The 23,188-nt window shown below is 38.0% G+C and overlaps 1 protein-coding gene across 3 annotated transcripts; it reads left to right on the top strand.

Annotated features, from left to right (window-relative positions):
• On the top strand, nucleotides 1–22,479 carry LOC112986261 (protein zyg-11 homolog B). 3 transcript variants are annotated; one of them, XM_064516213.1, is made up of 14 exons: nucleotides 1–78; nucleotides 6,086–6,251; nucleotides 8,743–9,497; nucleotides 11,862–12,002; nucleotides 13,009–13,185; nucleotides 14,537–14,601; nucleotides 15,161–15,260; nucleotides 15,344–15,394; nucleotides 16,058–16,219; nucleotides 16,333–16,380; nucleotides 16,951–17,148; nucleotides 17,240–17,292; nucleotides 17,969–18,066; nucleotides 20,424–22,479. In XM_064516213.1, the coding sequence occupies exons 2-14, from the start codon at nucleotides 6,200–6,202 to the stop codon at nucleotides 20,612–20,614; spliced, it is 2,091 nt and encodes a 696-aa protein (XP_064372283.1). In that variant the 5' UTR covers nucleotides 1–78; nucleotides 6,086–6,199; the 3' UTR covers nucleotides 20,615–22,479. The 3 variants fall into 3 exon arrangements, with proteins under 3 accessions (XP_064372283.1, XP_064372282.1, XP_025961245.1); XM_064516212.1 differs by lacking the exon at nucleotides 1–78 and adding an exon at nucleotides 98–227; XM_026105460.2 differs by lacking the exon at nucleotides 1–78 and adding an exon at nucleotides 484–779.
• Nucleotides 22,480–23,188: the final 709 nt, after the last annotated feature.

Below are 23,188 nucleotides of genomic sequence, written 5' to 3' on the forward strand. Positions count from 1 at the left end.
CTCGCCGCACAGCGGGCCCCTTTAAGGGAGGCGGGCTCAGCGCTGCCTCCCGGCCGGCTGAGGCAGATTCCCTTCCAGGTCGGGGGCGGTGGGGGGGGGGGAAGGCAAAACGGGGGGTGGGAGGGAGGAAAAAAATTAAAAAATTTAAATAAATTTAAAAAAAGAGGGAGCCCAGCGCCGGGACCCGGTTCGCTGGGCGCTCGCCTCCGGCCCGCCGCGCCGCCATGGTGAGTGAGCGCGGCCGCTGCGGCGGTGGGGGAGGGCGGCTGCGCCCCGCCGTGGGGTGACAGCGGCGGCGAGGCGCCGGGGCCGGGGGCGGGGGGGCGGCCGGCCGTTGCGGCGGCCCCGCGCTGAGGGGCGCGGAGCGTTGCCGGGGGCGGGGGGAGGGGGCAGGTGAGGCCGTTGGCGGGCGCGGGGCGCGCGCAGCTCCCCTCCCCCCCCCCCCCCCGCCGCTGAGGGGGCCCCGCGGCGGCCGCCGCCTCGCGCGGAGACAGCGGGCAGCGGCGAAGCGGCCGGGCCGCCCCCCGCGTTGTGTAACCCCGCGGCGGCCGGTTATGTAAAAGGGGCTCGAGCGGGGCTCGGGGTGCCCGGCCCTGGGCCTCGCTGCGGCGGTGGCCGGGGGTGAAAACACCGTTTCCCTGCGCTAACGCCAGGCCTCGGAGCAGCGCGTGTGGGTGCTGCTCTGGCGGCTCCCCTGTGGGAGATGAGTGTGCATATTTGCTTCTGAAGGACTATCGGGAGCCTCCTGGGTTATCTGGTCTGATCCCTTGTTATTACAGGTATCACTTCATTTAATCCCTTAATAAACTTTTTTTTCCCCCTAGCTGTGTGCTTTACCTTTCTCCTTCTATAGCATTTATTCACAACACCATGTTTGCAGGCAGCACTCTCATCTCCTCGCACCTCTTGGTCTGCTGGGCGAATAGGGAAAGCTGGTTTTGTCTCTTCTGGCCAGCGAGCGTTGTAGTAACTGTTATGTTCAAACAGAAATGGTGCGAGTATTTCCTGAACAGAAGTAGTCCCATGAGGTCTCCCAGGGCCTTGGATGGGACACTCATACTTCCTTACTTCTCCCTGATGCCTCTCCTGATACTTTCTCTGGCTGCATCATACTGTTTTCCTGTGATTAAGTAAACCGTTCAGGTTCTTCTCTCCAGGCGTTTTTAACTGATGAGCGCCTCTCTGGAGTTCGCAATATTGTCTTCGAATCGGTGGCCTTACATATCGCACTGTTTAATTTTAGGCCCCTCGTGATCTCTCCCAACTTTGTGTGCCTGGCAGCTTCAGTCAGCCTGATCCCACTTGTTGTGCCAGAATAATTAATGGAAATATTAAACTTGGTGAATTCTGTTCCTGGTCTTTCCTTGAGTCTGCTAGTTAATAAATCGCCTGCTTTTGTTTCATTCCCCTTAACCTAAGCAGGATAATCAAAAAGCTTTCTCTGTAGCGTCAATCACTGAACTATCTGTTTATTTTTCACTGCCTTCTTCTTCCTTTATTAGGGCTCAGAAGATTTCTGCTGAGCATTACTTGAGTTGCTACTACTTTTTGATCATTTTAAGAATGCTCATTTTAAGAATGTAAATAAAGCCTTAGGGCTGTGGGGAGGGGAAAACCAGTGAAAAACACAGAATGTCCAAACCCAGTGACTAAGGCCCTGAGTTAGCTCTCATTTTCCTGCCAGCTTCCTGAGGGAAATAATTGCCACTATTTGAAAAGTCCCTTATCCTATATCCCTATCTCCTTTGAGCTTTCAAGGGAAAAAAAAAAGCAGACGGGCCTTGTAGAGTATACAGAAACCTTGCACATTCAGGTTTTTGCCATACCAAAATAAATGGATATAAAAGTTGAGAGTAAGCCATAAAAATTGTTCTGTTGAAGCTGAAATTGGTATCTGTCTCCAAAGACTTTATATAGGTTGATTGATGACAACCTGATCAAAAACTGCCTATGGGAAAAAGATTTTTTTTTTAATGAGTCTGAGACACAAAGCTAAAAGGAATAAAATCTTTCAGGGTGAGATGGTAGGATCACAATGCCTATGGTGAAAAAGGCCTGTATAGCTGTGGAATTTAGTTTCCCTGCAAAATTAGGCTGCTATTCCTTATGGAAAATGTCAGTTAAACCCGTGTCTTTATTTTTTTTTTAATTTTCCTCTGTTGCTGTTGTATAAGTGGGTGGTTGCATGGTAATGCCTTTCAAAAGGAGCAGGATTTCATTTTGATACTCACTACACTCAGCCAGTTAATGTAGACATAGTATTAGGTTTAGGATTCTCTAAATTATTCCAAGTACTTTAAGATGTCCCTTTATCAGCTTTTTTATATCCAGTTTTTGAAATATAGGGTAAAATACATTCTAGCGGTATCTAAAGTTGATATGAGAAGGTTTTAAAAGAAAATGTGGAGGAGAGTGTTCTTTGTGAGAACCTTGCCAGTGACATTAGTGTATATAAACTGAACTGGATATTGAAGCAGGTATTGCATTTCAGTCTGCTACCTGTATTAGATTACTGTTAGATGGCAACAGCCATGCAGTTTCCCCCTCCCCGCTTCTTTTGTGTTTACCGTGGTTATATTAAGCATGAACAAAGTTGTTTTTTTAAATAGTTAATTGAAATAAACCCTTAAAAGTCCATCTAAATGGAGTTATTTTATTTTCTATTGCATTCCATTAATTAATTGGTTTTAGATGTGTCATCTTACTATTATTAATGTAAGTTTTAGCTAATGAAGGTTTTTTTTGTTTTGTTTTTTTTACTGTCCACTGAATTGGTTTGATAAAATGAGAGAAACCCTGAGGTTAAACTGAACTATCAAATATTTAAGATGGCTATGACAAAACTCACATCTACCTAATAAAAGTCCTACTCAAATATTTCTGAATTTAAAAAAAATCTTGAGCTGTGGCTGACACATTAATTTAAAGCATTGCATTTTAGAGTACTAGAAGCAGAAAGTGAAATGAACTGAAAACAAAAAGCCCAATTTGTTTTCAAATTGACATTCGAAAGCATAACTAGTTTCAACAGACAAGAAGTATTTAAATGCTAAACTTGTGAGCATTTAAATACAATTGAAGACTCTAACTCTGAGATCTTTAGCTGGGCAATATTCTTTTTTAAATAAAGGGCCACACAACGTACTGGAGGAGAGGAATGCTGCTGTCTCACGTAAGAGGTTTGCAGGATATAATCCAGCTGTTCTGTTTCAGTAGTAGACAACCTAAGGTATCATTTTCCTGATGCTTGTCAAGGGACTTAATTAGATAGGGAAAACATTTTTATTCCTATCTGCTCAGGTTACCTTAAGAGCCTTCATTAGCTGTGTTTCTTCAGTCCTTTTGCAACAAGTTAAAGAAACGTTATGAACATTTCATCATGTCTCCTACAAATGGAATAAGTGAAGTTAATAAAAATTAAGTATGGCAACAACAGAGTATCATTGATTCCTGCCTGGTGGATTACCTCTTTTTATTGTTATGGCAATGCCCTGTATGGACTTTTAAAGTGCTTATTTAATATTAAAATAATAGGTCCCAATTAGAGATTGGCCAGTTAGAGATATTGACTGATAGCTTTGATTTATTTGTTAGCAGCCTGTCTGCAAGGCCAAAAATTCTCATCAGAGTTTGCACACGGATATGTGAAGTATTTTAGCTTTTTTGGCAGAGATGATGGGACAGTGCCAGAAGGAATTAACAGAGACAGTATTCTGTTTCTGTCATACTTAAGCAGCAAATTCCAAGTACAGGAGCTAACGAGAGATGAGGATGTCTTTGGTTCGGTGGGAATGTTTCACAGGCTTTGAGCAAGGCTTCTGATTTCTTTTCGCGTGAGCAGCTGTCATGCAGCTCCTGGGCATGCGTATTAATTTCAGGGTAAAAAGAAATCTCTCCTCTTTCCTTTAAAAATGTCCTATTTTTGAATAAGTAGTTGAGTTTCTCCTTAGCAGTATTTCAGACATTTTTGCACGTTACAAAGAAACAAAAGATGTTAAAGATTCTGAGTTCTCTCCCTCCCTTTCATATCAGCTTCAAGTGTGAGGCAGCCAAAATTGCTGTTTTCAGCAAGTCACATCAGAAGAATAACTCCTATTTCTTCAACAATGTAACAAACAGTTTAAAAAGTAATCTTTGAGCACTAAAGTTCTCCTTTAAGCACAGGAGATCTCTGTGAGACAAATATGCAGATTTTCCTTTATAGATGGAGAAATCGAGTCAAAGGGGTTGGAAGCTGCCTGTCAAATGCTGCAGAAAGAGCTTGCATTTGAATAATTTAGAGTTTCTAGTTCCCAAACCTGTACTTTTGTCTTAAGACTCTCTATTAAACTACAGTGTCTATGTTGACAATACATGAATCATTAAAGATAGATGTCAAAACTGTCTTTGACCTATTGTGGTGCCTCCCAACCTTCAGATACATGCAGCTGGTTTTAAAAGATGTATTTTGGTCGTATTTTTCTTTATACTTCTTCTGTGTAAGCTTTTATATATCTCTGTATTTCTCTGATGAGCATGTGAGGCAAATGAAGCAACAGAAGAGAATTCAAATGATCTAGAAAAGACAGGTGAAATTATCCAGAGCGTTCAGTCCGAAAGGCAAGCTACAATTTTACCTACAGATGAGAAGTGGCAACAGTTGATGCTGTTATTTTGAAAATAATCTGAGGGAGTAGGTACCAGTCACTCAGCCGCCTTTTGTGTAGTGCTGGGGATGATTCACAATGCCTGTGAGTCATTCTTTATGTTGATTAATTTGTGTGACTGAAAACAGTAGGCTATTATTAGGCACTGAATTAACAAACACTTGGAGTTTTGCTTATTAAACATGCAATCTTAATCTCTGAAGGTATAGTTTAAGTTTATATTCTACTTTGTCCTTTGTGCCAAGGTACTACTGTATATGAGTTCTAGGTCCTTCTCATAAAAAGGAGAAAAAGGTAACTATAATCAGAAAGAAGACTGTAGTAATTGTTGCTTTATTGCTGCACAAAGTTTGGAACTAAAGTTGTCCTTTTTGAGTCTCCTTTCTTGATCTGAAACTTTAGGTGCCCTTTTCAGTATCAAAATTTATCTACATTTCTACTGTAGCTTGGCAGTAGATTTCTCATGTGGGTTGACTTAAAGATTAATCAAAGAAGTAAAATTTGATTTAAATAATGCTATCATTTTTAGTTCTATATTGCATTTGTATAGTTTATTTTCCAAAACAGGTTTTTACTTTAATTGACTCATGTTGTAATTAGACCATGTTTATCTGCTAGCTCGGTTGTTTTTATGCCATATTTGGTACGTATGTGTCTCCAACATACCTTTTAGTAAGTTAAAACAAATCTATGAGCCGTATACTTTTCAAATATGTATTTTACTTTGTCATCTTTCATGTTAAACTTTGATGGAAATTATAATTGAGCTAGATAGACAAAGCCAGCATTTTTTTTTACTATCAGTTTAGTGGGCTGCAAATACATTTCAAAGCTAAAGTGATTTAGTTTAAAAAAAAAAAAAAGTGATTGATTAATTGTGTCTTGCAAATTGAATAACTGAGTACTCTGTTGCAATTATTTAAAGATACTTAAGTAACTAGCCTGTATCTTTGGATACCAAAATACTTAGAAAGCCTGATTCCATCCATGCCTTCCAGGTTTTTAGAATATTAGGTGCTGTCTTTTCCTGCTTATCATTTTACTGATTTACGATATATGATTTTCTCCTATCAGTCTATCTTGATTCTTTAATTCCCAGTAAACTTCATAATTTCAGGTTTTCTTATCGGAAATTAGGAAAATGCTTTTCTTCCCCTATGAATGCAAGCAGGACTTTAGTTGTCTTGTACAACAGACAAGCCAGGCTGTGGCTCTAGGGGTGGCTATGAGAGAGGACGGCCCATCAGCGTGGCCACTCATTTATCCTATGACCTGAGGTACCTTTGCTGTGTGCCCCCAAGGAGGGACCTCTCCTTTTGCAATGTTTGCCTTTTACAGTGAGAATAAGACTAACGATTTGCCTAAAAAGAACACAGTAGAGGAATGGAAGGAACAATTTGAATAAATCTCATTTCTTTCCTTGTCCTTGCATGTGACAGGAGGAAGCATCTCCTTATTCTTTGCTTGACATCTGTTTGAATTTCCTGACCGCCAGCCTAGAGAAGTTTTGCACAGAAAGGCAAGATGGGACGCTCTGCTTGCAGGAGCCGGGGATGTTTCCTCAAGAAGTGGCTGATCGATTGCTGCAGACGATGGCATTTCACGGTAAAAACAATTACTTGTGGGTTATCAGTGAAAATACTTTACTGGAATGTGACACTGTAGTGCTGGTGTGTTTTCTAGTAGAATCTGATGTTGGAGCTGTTTAAACTGTATTCCTTAATCTCTCAATAGAGAATTTCTGTGACTCCAGCTTTGCCACAACTTTGACTGAATGCTGCCTAGCTATATACAAAGCTCTCAATAGAAAGTCTTTTGTCTCATAGTTACAATTTTAATTTAACGTTCCTTTAATTGAACATCAGTTTTTTTCCCTTAGATTCTTCTTTTGGTCACTGTTTGGATTTATTTAATTCTACTTTTCTAACAGTGCTCAAATACCTAATAATTGATAGCGACGATGTCTTCTGCAGAGCAATTAATTGAATTATGTTTTCTTAACTGTCAGTGTGTTTAGTGCTGTGTACAAGTTTCCCATCTGTCTAAGCACGTTTGGTAAAGTGGAATTATTTGCTAAAAAGCAGTCAGTTTCAAATCTATTATAAAAACCTATGAAAACCACATTGTTGTCTTTTTACATTTTAGGTACTGGCTTCTTGTATGCTTTATGTCAGCACATATTTGAGGGGAGGGCTACCATCTTGTTTGGTTGTTTGCTTTAAGCATGACAAAGGAAAATGTTAAGGTTATGTCAATAAGGCATCTTAGCACGAAAAGAGGGAATGCGTAGATTAGGCTAGTCTGAAAAAGAAGTGGCAGAAGACCCGTTTCTGGAGACTTTATGTAGAGATGAGACATGGTATCAGAAAAATCATTTAAACAGACCAAGAACACTGCATCTGCAGGATGGATGTGACTAAAATCACTTGAGTCTTGTTACACAAATAGCAATTTTAGTTTTTTCCAGCTGTTTCCAGTCCCATATAACCCAGGCGATGGTTCTAAAAAAACAAAAAGCAAGCCCCAAACCCCCTCCACCTTCAACATGCATTGCCTTCTGATATGTAATTATTTAAAGTAGACCCAAGAAACCAGATTCAGGGAACAGAAACTTACTACCAATGCTAGTAGTGATGAGGACAGTTACAGCTGCAGAGAGATCACAGATACTGTGCCAGAGAGGATGTGTACTACAGTACATGCCAGATAAACAGGGTGTGGCTAAAGTAGGCTAACTTGATCCCCAAGTTAAAAGATTAGCAGAAATGTAGAAGTCATTTAGTAATATTTTACCAATTTATTGCACTTAATCTTTCTCCCAGCTACCAGTTGTCTCACCTCCTATTTTTGTTTTTTCTGCAAAAGAGAAATGCCTCAACTACCTGATCAGAAATGCCTGAACTGCTTGTTCTTTAGAAAGATCTGCAAATCTTAATAGTAACTTGACATCCTCACAGAGGAAGTCTACCTAATGACTTAAGTCCAGACAAACTGTAGTGATGACAATGTTTTTATTCAAATATATTGCATTTTCAATTTCGTATCTTGTGTATAGATAGGAGGTTCGAAACAGGAGTTTATAACCCTCTAGAGTGAAACTAGAAGGACACTTTCTTTCTCCTCCTCCTCTTGTGTGCATGTTTACGTAGTGATATCCTTCTCTTATGACTTTCAATAATGCAGTAATCACACTACTGATATGATACAAATACGAAATCTTGGTTTCCTATGCATTTTGGATAATCCTGTGCATAGAACTAAACCTGTTATTTCAGTTAAGATGTTGCCAGCATGCTGCAAGACAGGACTGCATATGCGGATTTCTTGCTACACAGCAGAAAGGTTATAATCTCAGACAAGATCATCGTGTTTTCTTTCTTCATTGCTGTCTTTCTCTCCTTCCCACTCTCTTTCCTCGTCCTCCTGTTTCTTCTCTTTGAAATGCTTTTTGGGTTTCTGTCTCACATTTAGCTTGTTTCTGAGCAACACTCCTACTTTCTTCATGGAGGATATATGAGAGAACTTCATTAGCTTAGTTTAGTGTATCGATCCTACTTATGAATTCAATCAAATGTTAAATTATTCAGTTTAGTTAAGGCAAAATGGAAGCTGCTCATTGATTGCTGGTATTGTACTTCTCCTAAGGTTAACAAGACTGATCAGGGCAGAGCACACTTGGGGGGACAGAAAGCTTTCAGAAATTACATAATTCTGTTTTTATCACATTTCTAACCAGTTACTGTGAGAAAATCCAGGCTGTAGTCTGAAAGGTTTTGAATCATGTCCACATTTCATTTATTGCTTGTTCCATGTTCTGAGCCAAACAAATATTGTGTATGTACTGCATTTTAACTTAATTTAGCTCCAATTTTAATTTCAATTTTTCAAACTTGGAATTTTCCACAAGCGAGATCATAATCTTAAAAGCAGAATCTGAAATGTAAAATTTTGGAATCAGTGGCATAATGATACAATATGCATTATTTTGCAATTAATTCTCTTTGTTAACACCTCCTTTTTTTTCCATTTGGGCTCTTAATTTTGAGAGCTATGTTATAGAATGCTAGCGCCAAATGCTGATGCTCTTTTCCAACAGGGCTGCTGAATGACGGAACTGTGGGCATCTTCCGAGGCAACCAGATGCGTTTGAAACGAGCTTGTATCCGGAAAGCAAAAATCTCTGCTGTGGCTTTCCGGAAAGCATTCTGCCATCACAAGCTGGTAGAACTTGATGCTACTGGAGTGAATGCAGATATAACAATCACAGACATTATAAGTGGACTTGGCAGCAATAAATGGATCCAACAAAACCTTCAATGCCTTGTGCTGAACTCATTAACTCTTTCTTTGGAAGACCCCTACGAAAGGTGCTTCAGCCAGCTATCCGGGCTTCGTGCGTTGAGTATTACCAATGTTCTGTTCTACAATGAGGACCTGGCAGATGTTGCTTCACTTCCTAGATTAGAAAGTCTGGATATATCAAACACCTCTGTCACTGACATAACTGCACTCCTTACTTGCAAAGACCGTCTCAAATCGTTGACCATGCACCACCTGAAATGCTTGAAAATGACCACAACGCAGATTTTGGATGTTATAAGAGAACTAAAATATCTAAATCATCTTGATATTTCAGATGATAAACAGTTCACATCAGACATAGCACTTCGTTTACTGGAACAGAAAGATATCTTGCCTAACCTTGTGTCTCTGGACATTTCTGGAAGAAAGCATGTTACGGATAAGGCTGTAGAAGCATTTATTCAGCAACGGCCAACAATGCAGTTTGTTGGACTGCTAGCTACAGATGCCGGCTACTCAGAATTTCTAACAGGAGAAGGAAACCTAAAGGTTAAGTGGGGGGATTAACTGTACCGAAAAATTAAAATGTGCAGGAAAAATAGAACTAATCAATTGTAACATGTAAGTGGGTGTTTCAGAAGGAAGCTGTAGGTTCATTTTTCATCCGTTAATTGTAATTACTGATTGTCTATCAAACTGCTACTTATTTTTGGCACAGAATCTGCTAAATTTACATAATACTATCATAAAAAACATTATTTTTGTGCCTTTTCAGTGATCGTCAAATCCTGATTTAAGATGTCAGATCTAAGAAAGCTGAACTTTGTCCAGTCTGAAGTAATTTATTGGAATAATATTCCCTGGTTTTCAGCATGGCCTCTAGCATAAGGCAGCAATATGTAAGAGCTGATGGTGCAATTTGCATAAATTTTGAGCACTTCATCCTTAATACAGTAGATATAACTGAACTGCTGCTTTACTCCATCACCACTTCTATTTCCTGATTACAATATTTCCACCCACCTTGAAAGGTCTTTTGGTGATGCATACATAAGAAGCAATTACTCAGGATGAAGTAGTTCCTCTTCCTGTGCAAATCCTAAATTTCTTGGCCCTTTAGGATGAGGTGATGTTTGCTGAAGTGCATTTATTTATCTTTTAGTGCCAGGCAACAAGAAGTTGCTCCTCTTTCTTTAGAAGATGCGTATACTTAGAGAACTGGAGAATGAGCCTGTCCTGTGCCCTGTGTAAAGGGGTCAGCATTAAAGGAGAAAGATGTTTTAGACATGTCAGTGTCAGTGGTATAGCATCCTTGACCCAGAGATGGACAGTTTTATCTTCTACTGGGCCATGAGAATGATTGGAAACTGCAGATGGAATGAGGAAGAGTTTGCATGATGTGGCCGTACTTTAGTGTCTCCTGTACAAGCTGAGTTTTGAAATGTGATTTATAACATTTAGAATGCTGTGGTTACAGGCAAGTGAAATGACACAGTTACAACAATTTTATCGTAATGATCATTTTTGCTTGGAACTTTTGGCAATCGTTAATGTCCAGGTCTCTTGAGTACTTACGTAGTTGTCACAGCTGACAGCGGCATATATGAATGTTGAAATGCTGTGTTGTAGAAAGCAGGGTCCCATTTGACATAATTCGTGTACAGCATCAGGAAATGACACCTCACACTTGGTACAACGTAATTCAATATAATCCTTGCTATTTAGAATATATGCTTCTTGTGATTGATTGTGATATGAAAAGACAGGAATGAAGAAGGATCTAATAACATGAAAATCATGATGGATTTTTAGCGGTGGAGTTAGCAAAATGCAGTTCAGATTCCTTTCCTCAAAGGCTCAGTTGTCATGAAGAGACTGTAGGCGGGAATTGATTTCGTGAGCTGAAATTCATTAGTGACAATATTGAAACGTTCAGCTGCTTAGTCTAGATATTACTAAAGAATAAACAGGATGCAGCACTTGTGGAGACATTAAAAGTATGTCTCTCTTTACAATAGTTCTTGTATCACCTGGTTATAGAAAGTTCTTGAAAGATTAAACATTTAATTTTAGGTTATATAACAGTTGAGGTGGACGTGGTGGTGGAACATCATGAAGCTGAGTGTAAATTCTTCATGTAGTGTGTAACTGGCTGCAGAACATTTTCTTGCTCAGTAGATAGGATTGCCCTGGATTAATCAGTAGAGAATATAAAGCAAAACCCAAGACGGTATCAATTCTCAGAAGGCTGTAATACATGCCTGATATTCCAGCAAGTTTTGAAAAATTTGGTCCTATATAATACAGGATGCAAGGAACATGACACTTCAGTCTGTGAACATTTGCTTTCCCTTATGTGACAAATTAAATAGAACAAGTTCTGCATCCTTCCATGAGAATTTTAAAGAACAGTGGCTGAAGCAATGGTTTATTAAATAGTAGGACTGAGGAGCAAACCATCTTGTTGTAGGCAAAGAATGGAAATATTGTCCATTGATGGAGGTAGAACTGAGTGCCAAAAAATTACAGCTGAAATATCATCTTCCTCAGTTTATCAGCTTCATTTGATAGAGCATTCAATTACAGATATTGGTTGTAAGCATTTGGTGCGTCACAGTCGATTTTTATTGGTTAGAAATGCTACATTTGCTTAGTGGTTTCATACAGTTCTGCTTAAAAACAGAATTGAATCCTAATTTTGGCTTATAGAAGTGGATGCTATCATTTTATGAAGAACGTTTGAAGATTATGTTTTTCTGGATTAATGTGGGCAGATAATATAATCATTTGCCTCCTGAAGGATTTGGCTAAAATATCACCACCTTTGAAATTGCAGCTTTGCACTTATTAAGAGCAAAATTTTTAAAATAAAGTGATGACATTGTGAACTAAAGATTATTTCTCTGTTCATAGGTGTCAGGAGAAGCAAATGAAACTCAGATTTCTGAAGCACTGAAGCGTTACAGTGAACGGGCCTTCTTTGTGAGAGAAGCACTCTTTCATTTATTCAGCCTGACACATGTAATGGAAAAAACAAAGCCTGAAATTTTAAAGGTAAAATAGTTTACTTATCATAAGAAATCCGTGAATTGTTTCTTAAACTGAACTTAAGGAGGCCATCTCAAAAACCATGGTATAAGTTATTTTATGAGCTTTTACATTTTTTGTTGTGATTTTTAATCTTAAAATTTTAGTGTTGGATAAAAATCAACAATGATTTAAGCAACAGAGATGGAGAAGATGCCTATTATGTTAGTTTAAAATGTTCTAGCCTATTTAGTAGCATTGCAATTTTAATTTTTTCAGGTAACTTTGCATATGATTTGAAATTGTCTTCAAGTGCTGAATTATGTCTTTGGAACATATCTATACTGGGTCAAATCAAAGGTTTGCCTAGCCTAATTACCTGGTATTTCTATTCACTGTCAGTTTCCAGTACGGTAACAAGTGAACAAATAGCATTATATATTGGGCTAACTAGTGGCAATTCCAATAAATTTCCTTAGAAACCCATTCTAGACACTGGCTTTACATTGCTGGAACACCAGAAATGGTTTAGTTTCTTCTGTGATCATAAAAAGAGGCATCAGTAGGACAGATGATAATTCAGGATGGAGTCGTGATAAGTATATACTAAACCAGAAGCTTAGGATGTGATCTTAAATGGCTAGTCACCAAATAACAATCCAGTACGTCACTTCCATTACACTGCAGAAAGCCTGTCCGACCTCACTCATCTCTGTAAGTGTTTGGTGATTTTTACCCAGGTACGTAGAGCAAACCTTTCGTCTTCCTAGAATCTCTTGCATTCCATGCAGATCTCCTTTGAGAGGTTGCTACAGCCAGTGCAAAAGGACTCAGAGAAGTATCAGTTGTCTGCTTTCACTGAGCAGAAGGAAATGTTCCTTCTGAGAATTAAAATCACACCAGATGGATTTTTCACTTAAATAAAAGGCAGGCAGAAATTGGGTGCTGTGAGTCACTGTTGCAGCCTCGAGCAGCAGTGGATTGCTCTTGGGGTGTGTGTGTAAGTAACATGGGCAAAACTCTTGCATTTCAGCTTGTGGTAATTGGAATGAGAAATCACCCCCTGAACTTGCCCGTGCAGTTAGCAGCAAGTGCATGCGTCTTTAACCTAACCAAGCAAGACTTAGCAGCAGGCATGCCTGTGCGACTTCTGGCTGATGTCACTCATTTGCTCCTGAAGGCCATGGAACATTTCCCAAATCACCAACAGGTAAAAGACTAAGTTTTGTTATTTTCTGTAGGTTTCTCTGTTGTCTTGTGGGTCTTGGAAAAGATTTTTCCACATCTCACAAACTCAAGAGCAGCCATGAGCAAGTACACATACAGATGTATTTATGCAGGATTCACATGGAATATTGCTTCCTTTTGTACTTCCTGCCTTATAGGACTGTAGTTAGCAGAATTAGTATTCCCATAATGTGGCTTTTTAAGAGGACTTTAATGAAATTAAAGTCATGAATGAAATGAAAATACTGTGGTGCGAGTCAGCCACTATTGGAGGTAATCTTACTGACAATAGTGAATGCTTCCTTGCACATGTCAAAAACAAAAGCTAAAACAGAAAAGAGAGATGGAAACCAAGAGGTGATGCTACTGGATATCTAACGAAAACTATTTTTATCTTGACAGAACCATTATCCAGGTAAGATTAAGTAGAAATGCAAAGTGGTTACATTGTCCTTTGTTGAAAACAAAAAAACATCTCTTCTGGCAAAGTTTGGATATGTGGATACAAATTATTTCCTTATGATTATCTAAAGGTTTTTGCTTGATAAAGAATGATTAATGCATTGAAGGAACATTTTCCTTCAGAGAGTCAATGTGGAAATCCTTTGAGAAGTCTCTAATTACTAAGCTAGTTTCTGAGCAATCGGCTGTGTGTTAGGAGTTTTTTGAGAGTTGTATCATTGATCAAGCAACTGGTAACATTAATAATATAGAGTGAGATACAGCTGGCTTTTGGGAAGGTCCCGTATACTGGGGCAGTCCTTGGATGAAATAGCGTGATTTGGGCAAGTCTCACTATTGAAAACATCAATTTTAAAGGTGAAGTACTAGGAGGTAAATGAACCCTAATTTGGTATCTTGCATAGAGCTTCTCTTCCATTCATACCTATAGTTATATTCAGATTTACAGGTAAGTGTCCTAAGAAATATTATGGTCAATTTCTGAAAGCTTTTTTTGAAATTTTTTCAACTTTAACATTTAAAGTTTAATAGGCTTTGAGTATTCAGCTGGCTTTCCTTCTACTCTGTTTGGGATATACTTTTGAAGAAAATTGTGGCATTTTCAGAACTCCTTTACTCATGTTAGAGGTGCATAAGTTTAAATACAAGAGGGAAAGTGAATCCCACTGTGAAAGGATGCTAATTAATTTTGCTAAAAAGTTCTTTTTTTTCTTCTTCTTTCTCAGACTGACCTTTTGCTGTATTTTTTTTTTGTTGTTACAGTCATTTTCAGTACAGCTCATAATAAGAATGGAAATATGTTTAATGATTCATAGAAAGAAAGCATTCTGAAATGTGTGTGTGTCTGATGAAGTCATTTTCATTTCTTATAGCTGCAAAAAAATTGCCTTCTTTCACTATGCAGTGACAGAATACTTCAGGATGTTCCATTTAACAGGCAAGTTTTATATGTCGATTAAAATGAGTTGTAGCATCTTAGAATTTTTTTTTTTCTGTGGTGGCTGCTTAGTACTGAAATAAACTCATAACTTTCTTGGTCTTTTGAAAGTGTGCGGCTACTCTGGAGGCTTGATTATTCACAAAGTTTGTTTCTGGTCTCAGTTTGCTCAATCACTAATCAGATGTAATAGAAATCAGGATTTCTCCAAGGGACTATGGGACTGCTTTTGCAGAGATTTTTCTACTTACATGTTTTGCCCAAAGGCTTTGAAGCATGTTGGTCTGATGTTTCAGAAGACTGCGTAAAAACTTGTTTCCTTCTTTAGAAGCTTTTACTGTGCACTTTGATACATAATCTGAAGTTAGAGACCCTAAGCAAACACCTCAATGCCTACTGAGGCTCAATACCTGTGATTTTGCTGTGTATTTCTACTTATTTCTATCTTTTTTCTATTTTTTTGGCTTAATGCATTTACATCTAATGTGTTTTCTGTGTGCATCTTTCTTTTATTAAGACTTAGGAGACTTCTGAAAATTAAGTTATTTTTAACTTTCAGGTTCGAAGCAGCCAAACTTGTTATGCAGTGGCTGTGTAATCATGAAGATCAAAACATGCAAAGGATGGCCGTAGCCATAATTTCCATTCTTGCTGCAAAGGTACAAAACTTAAATTTTTAAAAGATCAAAGAGTGTTTCTAATGTCTGAAAAAATGCTGATTTATTTATTTATTTATTTATAGCTTTCAACAGAGCAAACAGCTCAACTTGGTGCAGAGCTCTTCATTGTTAGGGTAAGTTGGATACTTTCTTGACAGTCAAAAATACCAACCTTCTCTAGCTATTCATGATAACAGTATTTCTAAAGCTATAGAATAAAAGTAAGTAGATAGAATTCCTAGAACACATTAACCTGTATTCTGTTTGAAAGTTTTTTGAAACAGAGAAGCCTAGAGAATTTTTTAGAGATAATATCAAATACAGTGGCAATGAGACATAATAGCATAGATGAAAAGAAGCCAAAGTAGAAAAAATTGTCGCTGTCAGGAATTAATCCAAAATATAATGGCAAGAAATCTTTTGATATGAAATTCATTGTATGAAACTGAAGATGATTAAAAATAGAATACTCAGGGTAAATTGCCAACGCTGACAGTATTCAAGTGAGGTCAAGAACTGTGCAGATGGCTTTCTGCCATCTATGGTAGTACTGCAAATGTAATTGTGGTGTAGATGAAGGAATTCCATTAGCAGGCAGCCATGTTTGAAGGGAGGAAAGAATTCATTGCCATTTTATTTTGATTAGTTTGATTCTAAACACATATGTCTTAGTATATTCTGCCTATAAATGATAACTATGGGTTGCCCCAGTCTGTCCAGAAGCAAACAGAGAGGCTAATACATTTTTTTGATGTACAATCATAACTAGGATTTTTGGTTTGTTTTATTTTTCCCAGCAACTTCTTCAAATAGTTAAACAGAAAACAAATCAGAATCTTGTAGATACTACCCTCAAGTTCACACTGAGCGCACTTTGGAACCTCACTGACGAATCTCCAACAACATGTCGGCACTTCATTGAAAATCAAGGGCTAGAACTTTTCATGAGAGTTTTAGAGGTGAGAAGTATGGTTTTGCTCGTAGATTATCAACCTAGGCCTATAATTAACATTGTTTCAGTAATAAGCATAAATGGTTACTTACTTTTTTTCTTTTTTTTCCCCTCCCGCAGTCTTTTCCGTCTGAGTCATCCATCCAACAGAAAGTTCTTGGACTTCTGGTGAGATGAACAAAAAATGTCTGAAATCCATAAACTTTTAAAACTTGATATGTTAATGTTAATCTGAAAATGTTAATCTGAAACTTGTCTAACATTTTAAAATTCTTCTTTAATCTTTATGGTGTGCATTCTTTATAACTCACACTATTTTGGACTGTTTTGCCAGTTCTCCAAATGCACTAGTTATTTTGAAATGGATGGTTACTGTGAACAATAAGAGCTTTTAAGAAAGGGCTTCTGATGGGTCTAAACACAAGGAATAGGTTGAAAGTCAATGGAATTCAGATTTGCACACTGTTGAAGTTTAATGAAATTACTGTATTTGAGAATGTTATAAATTAGTCTTTAAATTAGTATAATCTCTGTACTAATGATCTTAAATTATTTATGAGAAAATCTTTTTATTTTGTTTTCAAAGGCAAAAGTAGTATTTTGGTATCTGCTTGTCACCTGGATGTACAAAGATCTCATCTCATGTTTATATTCACCACGTAGTTCAAGTTTATATATTTATCTCCTTTGTATGGTGGTATTTCTGTTGATATGTTCTTAATTCTTTTTTTCCCCCAGAATAACATAGCTGAAGTTAAAGAACTCCACTCTGAGTTAATGTGGAAAGACTTTATAGACCACATCAGTAAATTATTGCACAGTGTTGAAGTGGAAGTCAGCTACTTTGCAGCAGGGATTATTGCTCATTTGATATCTCGAGGAGAGCAGGCCTGGACACTAAGTCGCAGCCAGAGGACCTCACTTCTTGAACAACTGGTACAGAAAACACAGTGCACTTTATTATACTGTATTTTATAATTTTCTGTTTGTATTTAACAATGAGTGTTCTTGGTTCTGTATTTCACAGCATTCTGCCATTTTGAATTGGCCAACTCCAGAATGTGAGATGGTGGCTTACAGGTAACTATTGTCTTGATTTGTAATTTGGAAAATACAGGAGAACTGAACTAGATTTAAAAGCTTGTTCCTGAAGCAGAGTAGGTCACATGCCAAACATGGTTTTGTCTGGTAGAAGACAATTGGCTCAAAGGAAACCAACTCAGAAGACCTATTGGCCCAAAATACACAGCCTGTTGGGTTTTCCTCTGTTAAAAAAAAAGAAGGGTAGAGTCAGCTAGGGATTCCTGTGAGAGATAAATGTAATGTTCTTCTCCCTGCTTTTCTGTTACGGTATTCAGCTGCATATCTAAAAGACTATAAGCAACAACTAACCAATCAGGTTATATTGGCTAACACTAGGTCACTGCTATCTGTCAAGATAGAAGCCAACAAGTGCAATTAGATAATTACTGTCCCTCTAATCCCTATCATTTCAACTGTTTATCCTTATCTCTAAGGAGTAGGAGGCATCCAAGTGTTATGGTAAAAGCATACCATTTATTCTGCACAATTTTGGTAGTAACTGTCTTAAGCATTAAAAGCCAGTTACCTGCTGCATCTAAAATGCTGACTTATCAAATGCTTCCACTTGTTAAACCTGTTGCTGACTGGGTGGACAACGTGTGTTCTCTGAAGTAGAAATACTCTAGTAGCAAAGTGAGTTGCTGATCTTTTTTTTTTTTTTTCTTTTTAATAGGTCTTTCAATCCATTTTTTCCTCTACTTGGCTGTTTCATGACGCCTGGTGTCCAGTTATGGGCAGTGTGGGCCATGCAGCATGTCTGCAGCAAAAATCGTATGTATTAAGGCAAAATGGCATTTATTCATGCTAGTGAATTTTATGCTAAAAAAGCATGAACTGGGAAAAATGGGAATTCCCGTGGTATTCCTTGAACTGCTGTTTTTATTCAGATGTGAATAGTAATAAGAGTAACAGGCAACATAAATTATTCTGAAATTAAAGAACAAGGATTGCAGCAGGTAGCCATCTCTTACAATTAGAACAGAAGTTTTAGGTAATCCTGGCCTCTAATCGCCTTTGAGCAATAACTTGCTGTGACATGAAAGTCAATTTCTTAATGTTTTCCCCATCTGCAAAATGAGAACACCAACATCTTGTTTGTAAAATGCTTTTAGAGCATGTGATGAAATGCGTAAGTGCTAGGGAAGGGAATAAATCCTCTGCGCACACCTCAATGTAAGACTGGGCAAACTTTCATGGCATTTAATGCTTATTCTTTTTTTTGTTCTTTGTGAATTTGATATAAATACATGTATTCACATTAATTTCTACCATATATAAAGCAGCTTTCCTTAAAGTATTAAAGGTGTTTTCTGTGCCAGTGTTTAATCCACCTGACAGCAGTAACTCTATTCTTGTTTATCCTAGGGCTGAACAGTCCCATAAATCACTACTTCTGTATAAATATATAGTAGAAATATATCTGTTCAGGACCAAACAATAACATGGTGTAATAGATAACTGCATATGAAGTACAGTTTTCCTACTCCATAGATGTTTGTAAAGCTCATAAAGGTAATTCTTTTGAGACTTTGTTCCCAGGATACATTGTCCAGAGATCTGTGAGGACTATTTCTGTGTTAAAGTGTTCTGATAAAGCTGTTTTACTGACCGGACTCTAGATAACAGTTTTTGATTAAGACCCTGTAATTCCATGCTAATGAAATTAAAGCAAGCCTTCTCCACATTGCACCTCAGACCTGTGAAGTCACTATAGTCCTGTATGTTCTACTTATTTTTAGTGTTTATTTTATGCTGCCCTAACCTCTGAGCTTTCAACATGCCACAGAGGTTTGTGTTGACAGTGAGTAACTGCACTGTAGAATGGGGAGGCTGAGAATACTTGGATGGCATATTCCTGATTTGAGATCAAAGCAGTGGTTCCTTTATTCCTGATGTTTAGTTCTGATGATAGTTGCTGCCAGAAGCTACCAGAGATAGTTGCAGAGAAAACAAATGCAAAGTAGCAAATGTAATAACCTACTCTGAGAGAAAATATCTTTAATTCTGAAATATGATGATTAATTTGGGGAAAAATCCTAAGCTTTTGGTGTTTGGCACCAAGGAGGTTTTTTATCCTGGAAAGCGGATGCATTTTATTTTGCCCTTCTCTTTTTAGATGAGGATAAAAAAAAAGTCCGGAATGAATGGAACTGATTTTTTTGTTTGTTTGTTTCTTTCTTTCTCCTCTTGCCATTTTGTTACACCACATCCACCTTGCTGAGCTAACTTAACTAAAATATTAGTAGCAGTGCAGTAAATGTGATCCCTAATGAAACATCTTATGTCAGCATTTAAATTATTAACTCTGGTGTTGCTTCACTGAGATGAATGATGAAATTGGGCACATCTGAGGTAATGCTCTGTTGATTGCATTACAGTCATTGTGACTTTTTCTTTTAAACAACTTCTGAAGCTTGTATGATGTATTATATATGTGGCTTTGTTCATGGCTTGTCCGTGCATATACTAACACTGGAGTTGATGTAGACCCACTTCCAACTTTTTTAAATCAATAAGAAAAGTGGAAAGAAAAGTCTAATTTTATTGCTGAAAAGGCATTCATAGCAACTTTATACTAGTTAAAGGTCAGCATAAGTAGTAGTTGGCAAACTGTTCTCTAAGGAAATCTTTCCTATTCACTCTACAAACCTGTACAAATGAAGCACTGTATCTGATGCCACTTTTTTGATAACTGTTCTATACTGAGGTTGTTGGTAAAGCTTATTTTACCTAGGTACTTAAGGATACTATAATACTTCTGATTCCTTTAGTGCTGTTTCTGAAAATGTATGTACGCACCTTTAAAATGTATGTACGAGAGGGAGAGAGAGGGAGAGAATACTGTGCATATTCCAAGGCATGTTCTAGTCAACTTCTAAGACAGACTTGGAAACTGAACAGAGACAATCTGAGTCCTGTCAGGTATTTATAACCGCAGAAACAGCTCTCATGTTCCACCGTTGCCCATTAATGTACGAATGCAGTCCTGCAGACACTTCAGGAAGCTTCATAAATGCTGACTGGTCTAGGAGATGAAAGTGGATTTGAGTAAATGTTTACAATATCTATTATTTCAACAGTAAATTCTTTTTTAGAATTCACTTTTTTTTTTTTTAATCTTATTACAGCTGCCAGGTACTGCAGCATGTTAATTGAAGAAGGTGGTTTACAGCACTTATACAACATCAAAGAAAATGTCCAGACTGATCCACATGTACAGCGAATTGCAATTGCCATCCTAGATAGTTTGGAAAAACATATTATGCGCCATGGGAGACCACCTCCGTGTAGAAAACAGCAACAAAATAAACCAAACTGAAAGCTGCAGGTATAAGAGTGTAAAGTATTGTCTTTGTAATAATCCTTTATGATGTGTGTGTAGTTGGAGTAACTCGTAATATAGTGGTCACCATTAAAGTGATTTGCCAATAATTGTGGTACCCAGAACCATGTATGGTAACCTATGGTGAATGTCAACTTTAATGGCAACCGCATATGCAACCTGTAAAAGGAACCATGGTCACTGCTTGAGCTGGTCATACCTGTAGGATTATTGCTGGCTACAAAGAGGTGGGACTTGTACAGATCAATATGCACATCCGGAAAAAAGACTTCTAGGAATACCTTGTTTTGTGACTTCTGGGACATAAAGTTATTTCATCCCTATGATTGCTGTTTATAAAACTGTTTACCGGTTTGGTGTTTGAATAGAGCTGTTTGTGATTGTGAGATTCAACACTCTTAACAGATTAAAACAAAAGTGCATGCATGCAAGTTACAATGAGACTTGTAACTAAGGTGACCAAAATGTCCTGTTGCCTCATAACTCTTCTGAACACAAATGGGGTCTTCAATTTCCTTTTCCTTTTGCCTGCAAGCTGTGTTCTTCTGATTTCCTCATTGCTAGAACAATGCCTTTTTGCAGCTCAGCTCTCCTGAGCCCTCTCTACTTCATTGGTAAGGTTGGGATCAGCACTGCATCAGGGAAAGGGGAAACTTGCTAGAGCAAAGCAATAGAAACAGGATTAAAAGGAGACCTAATACTAAAAGGATGAACTAAGCTTGCAATTTTAAGCTTGATGACAAGAAGTCTTTTTCGGTTTGTTTGTTTGACTGCTTTTGGTTGTGTGTGGGATTTTTTTCTTTTGCTTTTAGAAGACTGGTAGGGAAAGAAGGCTCATCGGAGCAAAATACTGACCTGTCCTTCTCATCATGAGGGGAGATTGCATGCCTTGATAGGAGGCCCAGGATATTTGGTCATCTTATTTATAAGAGACTAATGATTGCTTTGTTGTTTTCTGTAAATATTCTGTCAGTATTGTGCAGTGAATTATATTTCCAAGACATCACAGTGCAAAACATCACCCAGTGTTCTGTGTAAACCCTGTGTCAATTGCATTGTTTTGTGGAGTGTGAAATTTTACATAGAGATGCTAACTGTAACAACTTACTTCTGATACCTGTGGGTTTCAAATGATGTGTTGAATGAAAAATATTGCACAGTATACAGATGCCTGATAAAATACAAGTGATGGAAGCAAGCTACATGCCAGTTCAAATTTGCTTTTATTTCAAGCATTATTTCTGTTTATCTGGTTAGTCTCCATATTTCCATGGCAACTGACTGATATTCACAGACTCTTCTGTAAATGTACTGGTAATTCAGTTTAAAAAAGGGAATACTTCTGTTTGGTAGTGTGGCAAGGATGGCTTTTTCAGGATGACCGTATTTTACTATTTTTAACTCCTTCCCTTCCTCCCATTCTCCCTTCCCTCCCACCAAAACTCCCATCCTTCAAATAAAAACATCACCTCTAATCTTTAATCTTGTGTATTTCAGCAACTTCAAAATGGACTGCACCAGTAATTTCATCAGTGTTGTGTGACTGTTTTCTGTACTAAAGTATAACTTGGCCAATATCACTTCCCTATCATATTTGGCTGTATGCAGTTTTCTTGATTCAAAAAGAAGTGGAACAGGCTGAAGCTTTAAATTATGAAGCTTGTTTGGAAAATGGCCTGCAAGCCTTTCCCACTACCTTTTTGGGATGTGTCCACTGTGGGACTTTTGCTATGAAATACCCACTGCATGAAATGGAAATACAAACTGTCAAAATTGGTGTTAATGGAATATAAACCAATTAGTACCACAAGATTTTAAAATAAATATGACAACGCTCTTTACAGTAATGTTTTTTTTCCTGATAACAGGAGAACTTGCTGAAGCATATTAACTAAAAGTCTGAAAAGCCACCACTGCATGCAGCACGAAGTGAGTGCCACACTGACATCGATCTAGATGGTGAAGGTGTCACTTCATGAAAGCATAAAGCAAGCACAGAGATAGTAAATTATTTTTTCATACCCTTCTTCTTTTGCTCCCACGTGCTGAGGGCAAACAGCGAGCAAAATTCTTTTAAGCTGAAAAGTATGAACGGCTACAAGGTGCAGTGCAAATCTACTGGAGTAACACTTGCATCTGCCATTACAGTAGTCCTCCTGGGAACACTTTTGGAAGCAAATTTTAAATTCTGTATTTTGTATTTCTGTAGTGGCATTTGTCATCTTTTTATGAAGGCTGAAGGTCTTAAATGTCTCTGCTTTACCTCTGCAGCCCTTTACATAAGAAATTTCTTGTAAATGTATGAACTGCTGAAGTTACCTCCGCTGCAGCTAAGTGAGGTAGCTTAGACGTAGTTGAATTAACTTGGTGGACTAGTGTACTTGTGTTTTGCCTTAAACTTGACAGAGCAGGAAGTGACTGTCACTTCCAGTGCGGTTAAGTTATATTTCATAAGCATCTTTTGGTAACCTAGTTCATTTACTAAAAGTCTGTTTCTCCTGCTCTCGTGCTTCGCATGCTGGAGGGCTGCTGGCCCCTGAAGGCAGAGGC

The sequence above is a fragment of the Dromaius novaehollandiae genome, chromosome 8, assembly GCF_036370855.1.
Source record: "Dromaius novaehollandiae isolate bDroNov1 chromosome 8, bDroNov1.hap1, whole genome shotgun sequence".
Lineage (NCBI taxonomy): Eukaryota > Metazoa > Chordata > Aves > Casuariiformes > Dromaiidae > Dromaius > Dromaius novaehollandiae.